The sequence below is a fragment of the Bos indicus genome, chromosome 15, assembly GCF_029378745.1.
Source record: "Bos indicus isolate NIAB-ARS_2022 breed Sahiwal x Tharparkar chromosome 15, NIAB-ARS_B.indTharparkar_mat_pri_1.0, whole genome shotgun sequence".
Taxonomy (NCBI): domain Eukaryota; kingdom Metazoa; phylum Chordata; class Mammalia; order Artiodactyla; family Bovidae; genus Bos; species Bos indicus.
Genome location: NC_091774.1, coordinates 47,796,135 through 47,809,996, shown reverse-complemented (window position 1 = coordinate 47,809,996; position 13,862 = coordinate 47,796,135). Strand labels below are relative to the sequence as shown.

Below are 13,862 nucleotides of genomic sequence, written 5' to 3'. Positions count from 1 at the left end.
TGCTGATTCCTCCCCCTTTTGGATGTTTCCCTTCCTAATAGCACAAGACACATCCCTTCCTGTGAGCTAAGGAATTATGTCTGGTATGGTGATGTGTCTCTGCAGATGGAGTAGGGAAGAACAAAGAGTTAGCTGGATTTAATGACCCATGAGCCCATGTTTATGCCCAGAGGACTTTGAAGGCTAAGCTTGGGGATTCTGGGACATGCTTAGACTTAGAGACACCCTTATTCACTATAAAGTTTTTCTCCATGTGATAGGACAGACTGAAACCCAGAGGTTTCTTGGGGTTCCCATCACCATCTTTAGCACTAGGGCTTATACTGTGACACGCTGTTCCAAGGAAGGTTTGGAGGAGGAAATATAGGAAAGGTAAGGATACATGAAAGAGGGAAATGATATGCTACAGAAAGGAGGAGAAGAGGCAAATGAGGAGAGAATGGGACAGCAGCCTCCCCTTTGCTGAGAAGTTATCCAAAGTAACCATTTTCTATTCTCACCACACAAACAAAACATGACATAGCATATGGGATTAAAGCAGATGACCACAGGTGAGAAAACAGTAATATGTCACTGAGTTATACGCAGAATATTTCTGCTCTTTCTCTCTCCCTTACACATATATTCACACATACTCTCTCTCTTACCCATACATAAATATAAACATACACATACACAAATCCTTATTTTATTCAATGGCTACATTCTGAAAAACTGGGAGCCATATCCTCATATGGCAATGTTAGGGATAGTAAAGTAAATACTCCTGGTTTGTTACCTCCAGTAGCAGCATTTATGTTGGTAGGGAATAGAAAAATTTATAAATAAAATCATGCTATGTTAGATGCTGCAGAGTTGTATAATATCCTAGAGATGCCAAAACTTAAAAATATATAACTTTATTATTTTTAAGCATCAGGAAAGATTCATTCACAATGCTTTAATTTTAGTGTCACTTAAATTTTCTAAGCATTTTATCTATATAAACCTGAAGCTAGGCATAATTTCAGGACATGAGTGCAATTTTTCATGTTAATTTGTGATAAGTTAAGGCATGAAAGGCATATGAACATGATTTAGCTGATAAGCAAAAAGCAAATTACTGTACTTCCTGTAAGAACATCAAGGGATCACAGAAGAAACAGGAACCTGGAGGCAACAGATCAGAAACTAAACCTTTTAATAAGATTTGTCCTGTTATTGTTCAGTTGCTCAGTCATGTCTGACTCTGCAACCTCATTAACTACAGTATGCCAGGCTTCCCTGTCCTTCAATATCTCCCAGAGTTTGCTCAAAATCATGTCCATTGTGTCAGTGATGCCATCCAACCATTTCATCCTCTGTCACCTCTTTCTCCTGCTCTCAACCTGTCCCAGCATCAGGGTTTTTTCCAATGAGCTGGCTCTTCGCATCAGGTGGCCAAAGTAAGATTAGCATCTTAGATTATATTTTTGATGCTTGATAATTCCATAAGATTAGCATGCATCAAAAATAGCAATGGCTTTCTAGTATAAAGATAAAGAAGAAAATTCTAAGAGAGACCATCTGACTGGTGGTGGTTTAGTTGCTAAGTCATGTCTGACTCTTGTAACACCATGGACTGTAGCCCGCCAGGCTCCTCTGTCTGTGGGTGTCTCCAGGCAAGAATACTGGAGTGGGTTGCCATTTCCTTCTCCAGGGGATCTTCCTGACCCAGGGGTAGAACCCAGGTTTCCTGCACTGGAGGCAGATTCTTTACCAACTGAGCTATGAGGCAAGCCCTGCTTCCCATAATTTGGCTGCAACAGATCCATGAGGGAAATCCCTATATTTGTATAATATCAAACACAAACAGTGGTATAAGTCAGCAGTTTTAATTTAGACCTAGGATTCTTTAACACCAGACCACACTTTGAAAAACACTAGGTATAATAATTTCTCAAAAGTAACCAAAAAACTTCTTGGAAAAGGAAAGGAAGAGAATACCATTAAAGGTAGTATACACTCTTTTTTGAAATACTGCCAGTTCCTTCAAAATTCTCATATATAAGAAAAAGTAATAGCGCCTAAAGCTGAGTGCTGAAGAATTTATGCTTTTGAACTGTGGTGTTGGAGAAGAATATTCAGAGCCCATTGGACAGCAAGGAGATCCAACCAGTCTATCATAAAGGAAATCAGTCCTGAATATTAATTGGCAGGACTGATGCTGAAGCTGAAAGTCCAATACTTTGGCCACCTGATGCTAAGAACTGACTCATTTAAAAAGACCCTGATGCTGGGAAAGATTGAAGGCAGGAGAAGAAGGGGACAACAGAGGATGAGATGGTTGGATGGCATCACCGACTCAATGGACTTGAGTTTGAATAAGCTCTGGGTGTTGATGATGGACACTGAAGCCTGGTACACTGCAGTCCATGGGGTCACAAAGAGTCGGACATGGCTGAGGGACTGAACTGAACTGATGAATCTCAGAACAATAACTTCTATTGAAAGAGCTGTTGACTACTCTCAGGAAACAGGAGAATATCTAATATTTCTAAATTAACTACTTTTACCATAACCTCCAGTGTACTGATTAAAAGTCTTTTCATCTTTCTAGGATGCATTGATAAGAAAAACAATGTAATCCTACTTTCTGACAAGAATTTTCCATGACACCTCTAGGAGAATGCCTTCTATCAATGACACCCAGTTCCATCCTCCCTTCTTTCTCCTGCTAGGAATACCAGGGCTGGAGACTGTACATATCTGGATTGCTTTCCCATTCTGTGTTGTGTATCTGATTGCCCTTGTGGGGAACATCACTGTTCTATATGTGATCAAGACTGAACACAGTCTCCACCAGCCCATGTTCTACTTTCTGGCCATGTTGTCCATGATTGATCTGGGTCTGTCCACCTCCACCATCCCCAAAATGCTGGGCATCTTCTGGTTCAACCTCAAAGAGATCAGCTTTGGAGGCTGCCTTGCTCAGATGTTCTTTATCCACATGTTTACAGGAATGGAGACTGTTCTACTGGTGGCCATGGCTTATGACCGCTTTGTTGCCATCTGCAACCCCCTCCAGTACACCACCATCCTCACCAGTAAAACCATCGGCATTTTAGCCTCTGTTGTTGTGGGCAGAAATTTACTTCTTGTGACTCCATTTGTGTTTCTCATTCTGAGGCTGCCCTTCTGTGGGCACCACATTGTTCCCCATACATACTGTGAGCACATGGGTCTTGCCCGATTGGCCTGTGCATCCATTAAGATCAATGTTATCTATGGGCTCATGGTGATTTCTAATATTATTGTAGATGTGATTCTGATTGCCTCTTCCTATGTACTGATCCTTCAAGCTGTTTTCCACCTCCTCTGTCAGGATGCCCGACTGAAGGCTCTCAATACCTGCGGTTCTCACGTCTGTGTCATGCTGTGCTTTTACACACCAGCATTTTTTTCTTTTATGACACACCGCTTTGGTCGTAATATTCCCCACTACATTCACATTCTTTTGGCTAATCTATATGTGGTTGTCCCACCTGCCCTTAACCCAGTCATCTATGGAGTCAGGACAAAGCAAATCCGAGAGCGGGTTGTAAAAATATTTATATAGAAATAATAGCTCTGTGAAATGACTGGGAAATATATTCACAAATTTTAATAATCTAAGATCTAAGTCTTTCATTATATTGTATAGTACTCTCCAGATTTTTCATTTTTATTGGAAATGGTTTAGGGTAAATGGAATTCCCTGGTGGCTCAGACAGTAAAGCGTCTGCCTGCAATGCCGGAGACCTTGGTTTGATCCCTGGGTCGGGAAGATCCCCTGGAGAAGGAAGTGGCAACCCACTCCAGTACTCTTGCCTAGTAAACTCCATGGATGGAGGAGCCTGGTGGGCTACAGTCCATGGGGTCGCAAAGAGTCGGACACGACTGAGCAACTCCACTTGGGTAAACAGATTAGGCAAACTACCATTTTTGTCCACTCTGCTCACCTCCCCCATGTAACTGAGCAAAGACTAACAAAACAGGAAGATAATGATAGCTTATGGTAAACAGTATCAGGGTGTGTCATTCATTTACACAAGTACACCAGAGAGTTAGTAAAGTAAAGTAGAAAATGTGTATACTGGGAAAGCAGAGAAGCTAGAGCTCTGAGTGTTCTTACCTTGTCTTGAAGATCCTGGATGAGCTCCCAAGATGATAGCTTATGGTGAACGGTGTCGGATTCTAGATCTCCAAAGAAGAAGATTTAGCTTTGGGACCAGGGACCAGTCTTGATCACTCAAGAGCTTTTGTGTACCAGAGTTTTATTAAAGTATGAAAGAGACAGAGAAAGCTTCTGACATAGACATAAAAAGGGGGCCGGAGACTGCCCCCATTGTTAGTGTTAGCAAAGGAGCTATATACTTTTTTAATTGGTTATTACAATAAATCAAAAGACTGTCTCAAAGTTGTAAAGATCTTACTAGACCCACTTCCATAATATACATTCTAAGATTTCAGGATTAGTCAGAAACTTTTCAAAAAGGAGAAACTGTTCTCAAGCGGGATACATTGTTGTTATATAATCCTTACTACAGAGTTTAAATTGAGTTGTTTGTCATGTAATCATCAGTTCTAGGCTTGAAGAAAAAAACATTTTATGTGACTAAGACTAAGGAACTTAGAGGATAAAAAAGATTTGTCCTTTCCTCCTCCTTGAGAATTCCAGAACCCTATCTCCTTCTTGAGAGCCCCAGACCCCACTCTCCTCCTCCAGTACCCTGGACTTCTTATCAACCTGCCTAGGAATTGACTCTATCAATACTCTAGAGGCAGCAGTGGTCTTGGATAGAATGCCTGATGGAAAAGGGTGAGATTTCCCTCATTTCTCCATGTCTTCTCTTTAGGTAAGTTTATTTATTTATTTATTTATTTATTTTTTTACTCTAAAGCGGCCAATATAGCACTTTTTTTTTTTAATTTAACTTTACAATATTGTATTGGTTTTGCCATATATCAAAATGAATCTGCCACGGGTATACATGTGTTCCCCCTCCTGGACCCTCCTCCCTCCTCCCTCCCCATACCATCCCTCTGAGTCGTCAGTTTAAAACCCGATAGAACACTGATCTCATTATATAGATCAAGAAAATAAAGTTCAAACCATGGGTGGGTAGTGACGTCTGAATTAGAATATCCTGTTCCATAGAACTATGTTCTTTATAACAATCCTTGAATTTCATCTCCCTATTCTAGAATCCTGGACTCATTGTTATGATCCCTCAGTCTTTTCATTTTGCTCCTTTTTATCTTTACTATTCTTTTTAGTTCCTCTCTCTCTTTCTTTCTTCTTTCTTTCTCTAACAGATCAAGCTTTGGGGAATTAAAGAATAAGAGAATCTGCAGTGTGAGCATTAAGAATACATAATATTGTTTTCCTTCCTGAAGCAAAGTCATTTTATTTTTTATTTATTTATTTTCTTTTCAAACTCTTGAGTTCAGGGCTGACTTTCAATAGATCGCAGCGAGGGAGCTGCTCTGCTACCTAGGAAACCCCAACGAAGAAGCTGGTCCTCTACAAATGGTTTAGCACTAGGTTCCCCACGAAAGCGCAGGTGTGTGACTGGCAAGGGGATATCCACCTTTCCGGCCTCACCCCAGTGTCCCAGGAAGTAGGGCTCCCCACACTGGACCCCCGTCCCCATGCTCGGCAGAGCGGGCCACACCACACCCCCAGGGAGGCAGGCTGTGGCCTGCCAAAAAAGTCATTTTAGATGTGAATAATCATCTGTACTATGTCTAATTCCAATTGAGTTCTACTTAAAATTTTTCTTGTTTTCTATACCATGTACCTTCAGATATACAGGACTTCAGAACACTTAAAAAGGACTCAGGCTCATTCTATGGTTTAAGAAGAAGAACAGTCTTGGTGTCAAGTCCAAAATTATCTCACTGTAATTTATTTAACAATGTAGATTTCACATATATAGTCTTATTTGTGAACTCTAGATACAGTTGGAAAGTGTGGTTTGCTTAAACTGGGTAAAAACAGCACTGATTTGAAATTTGTGACTGACCACGACACTCTTGTGTAGAAATCAGAAGTCTCTATCATATCCTGTTTTAGAACCACTCTGTAGGTTTAATGAAGATAGGCAAAATATTCAAAGCTCTTCAGAAACTAGGAAATATATAACCAATAAGACAAGGAAAGCAACAACATATGTTGCAATTTCTGTAAATCTGTCAGCTCTTGATCTGAAATTTAACACTGGCTAAGTACAATTCTTGTATCCTACAACACTTTATGGAATTTCCTTAGGCCTGTCTGTGTGAGTTATAAATTGTTTTGTTTTGTTCAGGCCTCTGACTCATGTCCCTAAAATTTTACGTGAACTTAGAATTTTAAAGATGGAGAGAGCTAATCTACCTCCTGTATTTTACAAATAAGAAAACCAAAGTTCAAAGAAAGGCAGGAAATTTGTGCATAAAGCATATCTGCATTTAGCATCATTTAGAGATAACAAGGTGGCTCTAGTGGTAAAGTACCCTCCTACCAATGCAGGAGACATAAAAGACACAAGTTTGATCCCTGGGTCAGGAATATGCCCTGGGAGAGGACGCAGCAACCCACTACAGTATCCTTGCCTGGAGAATCCCACGGACAGAGGAGCCTGGGGCTACAGTTCAGGGTTGCACATAGTTCGACATGACTGAAGCAACTTAGCATGCATGCACAGAGGTAACGAGAAATGATCACTCAGATAAATCATTTTTACCACAAACTCTTAATTCTTGCAGGACATCTGGATAGAAGATACTTGGTATATATAAGTGACAATCCAATAATAGTTTCAGGTAAAGATAGCTAGGAAAGTGGAAAACAGAGCAAGTAACCTAGGATTGGTGTTGGTAATGAGAAAAAGGAGACTACAGAAACTCTGCTGCAGGTGCAAGCAGAGTAGTAGCAAAGAATGACTAAAGTTAATACAGTCCTCATTACTATGGTCTATAAATCCTGAGTGGTGAGGACTCACTAGCTCCCTGGTCATTCATATTTATGCCACACATAAACAGACTAAATAAAGACAATGCTTTCTCATTTCTCTGTCAATGATACTAAGTGGTCTGTGACACATAAAAAGCAACTTTATGATTAAATCTACCTGTGATATTGGGGAAAATTCAATGTAAAAGTAATAGTGTACACAATGTGGATTGAAGTGAACAGTAATGCTGGCCCTGAAATGGTTCACAATCAAACTGCAGTGTTATGCTTGGACCTGGCTGAGCAGAGTTCCCGCCCTAAGCTCCGTTCTCAGGGTAACTCTGTGCTTTGGAGTAGCTTCCCCAAATTGTTCTAAGTTCACTTCTGCTACTTGGGGCCAGCTGGAGATAGCAACACTGTCTGTGCAGGGTGCCTTGAACTTGAACCAAGCATACATAGGCCTAATCATTAATTCCCCTCTTCAGAGGACTCTGATTCTCTTTTTCAACACCCACCACCTTATGGAGTCAGACATTTGTCCTAAGGGGCTCTATGACCCATGTCTATCAGGTTGTCTTGGGACCTCATCGCTGGATCCTGGGACCTGGTTTCAGGAGAGTAGCTTGGTCAGCAGTTTTGTCTTTCTGGACAGCATAGACTTTCATGGAATCACATGAGATGAAGCCACCAGAAGAGTTCTAACATGCTGATTGGAGGTGTTTCTTACTCATCACTCATGACAGACATAGGATAAGTTCAGGGCTCTAGGCTACCAATGGTCCATTCTGAAATGCTGAGCTTGAACTATGTGTTAGGTCTGTTCGTTGTCTTTCAACTGTCTACATTTACACTCTCATGCTGCATCCTAGCTACAGCACTTGAAGGTAGTAGCGGGAGCAGCAGACCTCCTTTACCTTACTGCCTTCTTCACCATGGCCCTGGTACCCAGAGTGACTGACCATCCCACTCTCTCTGCAAGCTCCATACCACCTGTCAACTAAGTGATTACATCTGTATACTACCAAGGATTTGTGACCATTATAGCCAATTGATATGATGACATGCCACCCTGAGTCAACATTAAGTAACGCCAGATGAGGTCGGGGTATTCCTTATAGGAGTGAGAATGCTCTTCTCATTTTACTACAGACACCTCACCTATGCTACAAGCTGGTGACACAGTATGAAAGGAAACAATGCAATAAGAACTGAAAGAGACCATCTTCTAGACATGCAGTCATTAGGGATTAAATATTTTAGGTAGCAAAAGATGTGTTTTTCTACATTAATGTTATAAAGTTCAAAAAAATGGAATATAAACAGTAAAAAAAAAAAAATTTTCCTGAAGGATCTGGTTAAACCTGGCATTTGTAGTCACCATCAATGAAACATAGAAAGAACTTTTGAAGAGTCACTGGAAGCTATTATCCATGGGTAATATAATGGAGAATGCAGCAGCCTACTAATGATGCAATCAGCATTAAACAAATAGAATTTGGAAATGCTAGAAACAAGATGGTCTATATTGTTCTGAACAGCCATGTCACAGTAAATAATAACCACATCAGAACCTTCTTTTGTAGAAGGAGACTTGAAATGGCTAGAAATGGCCTGTCTTCTCAATTAAAAAACAAGTAGCTCATGGAGCTGAACAGGAAGAAAAAAGTACCTGGAAACTACAAAGAATCTTTACGTTCAGTGATTAGACAAAAAGCAAATATATAATTAATTCTTCTCTACTCATTATCTTAAAGGCTCATTGATAAATTACTATATACCACATGGTGTTTATCATACATTTTTTAGGCAAATTGTTTGTATGTTCAGGACCCAAAGAACACATTTACCCCAGGCACCAGATATAGAGATAGGTCAAGTCCTCCATACATTTTTACATTCAGCATCTGTGAACCCAACTTCTAACATCCCATTTCATTCCTATGATCTGTGTCAAGATAATTCCATCCTGGACCTGAACAAGATCCCAGTGTTCTGGGAATAATATGTATGCAGTTTGACTACTGATTTATGGACAATGCTGTGTGTAAGTGTATGTGTGCACACATGCTTATGTTTGTGTTACACATGACATGAATTTGCTAGGGTCTGAACATTAAATGCTTTACATACAGACTTAATAGCAAAGATATGTAATATGATAGGAGAAGGAAATGGCAACCCACTCCAGTATTCTTGCCTGGAGATCATATAGACAGAGGAGGCTGGTGGGTATATAGTCCATGGAGTCACAGTCAGACATGACTGAGTGACTAACACTGAACACTGAACGATATGATAAGAAGAAAAAATATATAAACATAAAAATAGTTAAGGAAATGGTGACAAGAGAAAAATGACTCCAGTTTTAATTATATTCTATCAGATTAAATGACCCAAGACAATGCCTTTCCACTTAAGCCACCCTTACACTCCCAGATACCCCTCCTTTATGGGAACCCTTTATACATCACAGGGTACTTCACAGAATACAGAAACCCATCTAGTTCATAGAATATTAGTGTTGTTTCTTAATATATTATTCACCAGCACCTTGAGAGTGGACATAACTCAGTCTAATTGAGTTATTTTCTCTAGTTTGTACTGTTATTAAAAGCATTTTGCATTATAGAGCTATTTGAATACTTTAAATATAAAGTATTGTTTCCATAATGTAGACATATGGAGTATATTTAGGGATAGATGTGTTACTTGGAAAGGTCTGCTTTGACAAACTGACAAAGTCTAAATTAAAATCCCAGTGAGCAGTAAATCAATGGAACATCCCAAAAGAGAATAAAGACACTCAAAATGGAAACAGTTCCCCCAAAGTATATGATTTGGACTTATTTAGCTGCTGAATATATGTTACCAATCCCTCTACCCTACCCCACTCTCCAACTGAATGATTAATGAGTAATCGTTCAATAAAAGATGCAGTGTGGTTTATGGAGATAAAACAGCCTAGCATTACTCTTGGCCTCCTCCGTGAGGGGGGTGACATCCTGGCAGCCTGGCCAAGGGTGGCCACGTTCATCCCACCCAGACAGAGACAAGCCCGCCCACATTTGGCTGGTGAAGTTTAATACCAGTGCAGATTCCACATTCCCACTCCAATACTCACTGAGAAGTGCTTAACGATGCTGATGCACTTACAGACACAAGAAAAATCTTTGCTATTATTGTATAAATCCATAAATATAGATAAATCATGTTTTTAAAAAAATAAAGAAATAAGCAAACATTCAGGACATTTAATCCAGATACAATATCTCTCAAATCTGTTCCAATATGGGTCCATTCATTTGGTTTATCAGCCCCATAAATTCAGTTCAGTTCAATTCAGATGCTCAGGTGTGTCCAATTCTTTGTGACCCCATGAACTGCAGCACACCAGGCTTCCCTGTCCATCACCAACTCCCAGAGCTTGCTCAAACTCATGTCCATCGAGTCGGTGATGCCATCCAACCATCTTTATCCTCTGTCATCCCTTCTCCTCCTGCAATCTTCCCCCTTCTCCACCCTTCAATCTTTCCCAGCATCAGGGTCTTTTCAAATGAGTCAGTTCTCTGCATCAGGTGGCCAAAGTATTGGGAGTTTCAGCTTCAGCATCAGTCCTTCCAATGAATATTTAGGACTGAGTTCCTTTAGGATTGACTGGTTGGATCTCCTTGCAGTCTGAGTCTCAAGAGTCTTCTCCAGCACCATTTCAAAAGCATCAATCCTTGGGCACTCAGCTTTCTTTATAATCCAACTCTCACATCCATACATGACTACTGGAAAAACCATAGCTTTGACTAGACAGACCTTTGTTGACAAAGTAATGTCTCTGGTTTTTAATATGCTGTCTAAGTTGGTCATAGCTTTTCTTTCAAAGAGCAACCATCTTTTAAGTTCATGGCTGCAGTCACCATCTGTAGTGATTTTGGAGCCCCAAAATATAAAGTCAGCCACTGTTTCCATTATCTCCTCATCTCTTTGCCATGAAATGATGGAACCAGATGCCATGATCTTAGTTTTCTGAAGGCTGAGTTTAAGCCAACTTTTTCACTCTCCTCTTTCACTTTCATCAAGAGGCTCTTTAGTTCTTCTTCACTTTCTGCCATTAAGGTGGTGTCATCTGCATATATGAGGTTATTGATAGTTTTCCCAGCAATCTTGATACCAGCTTGTGCTTCATTTCGACCAGACTGTTTGTGACCCTGTGAACTATACAGTCCATGGAATTCTCCAGGCCAGAATACTGGAGTGGGTAACCTTTCCCTTCTCCAGGGGATTTTCCCAACCCAGGGATCGAACCCAGGTCTCCCTCATTGCCAGCAGATTCTTTACCAGCTAAGCCAAAAGGAAGTGAAGTGAAGTTGCTCAGTCATGTCCGACTCTTTGCAACCCCATGGACTTTAGCCTTCCATGGGATTTTCCAGACAATAGTACTGGAGTCGGATGCCATTTCCTTCTCCAGGGGATCTTCCCGACCCAGGGATCAAACTCAGGTCTCCCACATTGTAGACAGATGCTTCACCATCTGAGCCACCAGGGAAGTCCTCACCCATAATTCAGGGGTATCTTTAAAAACTTGGAAAATTCCTTGCAGACACTTCCATTTTCCAGGTGCCAACTTGGAAATTTTGAAGAAAATTACCAACAGTTTTCCAAGGTGGTTTCATGATTTTGTACTCCTACCAACAAGTATGAGAGCTTCAGCTGCTTCGCATTTTCACCAATGTTGAGGGGGTTTTGATCTTTTGAATTTTAGCTATTCTAGTGTGTGAGAAACAGTATCTCACTGTAGCTTTCATTTTCATTTCCCTGATAGCTAGTGACATTGGCACTTACTGGCCATTTTTAAGTCTTCCTTTATAAAGTTTGTGTTGTTGCTGTTGTTTAGTCACTAAGTTGTGTCCAACTCTTTGAAACCCTATGAACTGTAACCCACCAAACTCCTCTGTCTATGGGATTTCCCAGGCAAGAATACTGGAGTGGGTTACCATTTCCTTCTTCAGGGGACCTTCTGGACCCAGGTCCTAATCTGTGTCTCTTGCACTGGCAGGCAGGTTCTTTACCACTGAGCCACCCAGGAAACCCATATAGTCACTGTAGTTGTTTAGTTGCATCTGACTCTTTGTGACCCCATGGACTGCAGCACGGCAGGCTTCCCTGTCCTTCACCATCTCCCAGAGTTTGCTCAAACTCATGTCCATTGGGTCAGTGATGCCATCCAACCATCTCATCCTCTGTTTCCCCCTTCTCACCCTCAATCATTCCCAGCATCAGTGTCTTTTCCAATGAGTCAGTTTTCATCAGGTGGCCAAAGTATTGGAGCTTGAGCTTCAGCATCAGTCCTTCCAATGAATATCCAGGGTTTATTTCCTTTACAGATTGATTGGTTTGATCTCCTTGCATTCCAAGGGACTCTCAAGAAGAATAAAATTGATAACTAATGAGAACCTACTGTATAGCACAGGGAACTCTATTCTGTGCTCTGTGGTGACCTAAATGGGAAGGAAATCCAAAAAAGAGAGGATACATGTGTACATGTGGTTGAATGACTTTGCTATACAGAAGAAAATAACACAACATTGTAAAGCAACTGTACTCCAATAATTTTTTTTTAAAAATCAATGTAGAAATCATTGATTTTTTTTCATTCTGACAGCTCAAGAGAAAGATGTTATAAAGCTTCTGCCAATAAACATTTCAGAAGCCCCCACTGACTACATAACCCTCCTGCTTCTCCTGTTTGCACTACTGCTTATCACAGGGAGGAGGCCAAGAGTAATGTTAGGCTGTTTTATCTCCATAAACCACACTGCATCTTTTATTGAATGATTACTCATTAATCATTCAGTTGGAGAGTGGGGTAGGGTAAGGGGATTGGTAACGTATATTCAGCAGCTAAATAAGTCCAAATCATATACTTTGGGGGAACTGTTTCCATTTTGAGTGTCTTTATTCTCTTTTGGGATGTTCCATTGATTTACTGCTCACTGGGATTTTAATTTAGACTTTGTCAGTTTGTCAAAGCAGACCTTTCCAAGTAACACATCTATCCCTAAATATACTCCATATGTCTACATTATGGAAACAATACTTTATATTTAAAGTATTCAAATAGCTCTATAATGCAAAATGCTTTAATAACAGTACAAACTAGAGGAAATAAATCAATTAGACTGAGTTATGTCCACTCTCAAGGTACTGATGAATAATATAAAAAGAAACAACACTAATATTCTATGACTAGATGGGTTTCTGTATTCTGTGAAGTACCCTGTGATGTATAAAGGGTTCCCATAAAGGAGGGGTATCTGGGAGTGTAAGGGTGGCTTAAGTGGAAAGGCATTGTCTTGGGTCATTTAATCTGATAGAATATAATTAAAACTGGAGTCATTTTTCTCTTGTCACCATTTCCTTAACTATTTTTATGTTTATGTATTTTTTCTTCTTATCATATTGTTCAGTGTTCAGTGTTAGTCACTCAGTCATGTCTGACTGTGACCCCATGGACTGTAGCCAACCAGGCTCCTCTGTCTATGTAATCTCCAGGCAAGAATACTGAAGTGGGTTGCCATTTCCTTCTCCTATCATATTGCATATCTTTGCTATTAAGTCTGTATGTAAAGCATTTAATGTTCAGACCACAGAATAGTGAAATGGGTTGTCATTTCTTTCTCCAGGGGATCTTCTCAGCTCAGGGATTGGCAGGCAGATTCTTTACCACTGAGCCACCTGGGAAGCCTGAGTTTGTACCAGTCTTTTCCAATAACTTGGAGAAGGCAATGGCAACCCACTCCAGTACTCTTGCCTGGAAAATCCCATGGACTGAGGAGCCTGGTAGGCTGCAGTCCATGGGGTCGCTAGAGACTTTACTTTCACTTTTCACTTTCATGCAATGGAGAAGGAAATGCAGCTCACTCAAGTGTTCTTG

At 40.4% G+C, this 13,862-nt stretch overlaps 1 protein-coding gene across 1 annotated transcript; it reads left to right on the top strand.

The window, feature by feature from the left end:
* The first annotated feature begins 2,647 nt into the window (after positions 1–2,647).
* Positions 2,648–3,577, top strand: LOC109568870 (olfactory receptor 52E4). Its single transcript, XM_019974239.2, has one exon. It carries the CDS (start codon positions 2,648–2,650, stop codon positions 3,575–3,577), a length of 930 nt encoding a protein of 309 aa, XP_019829798.2.
* Positions 3,578–13,862: the final 10,285 nt, after the last annotated feature.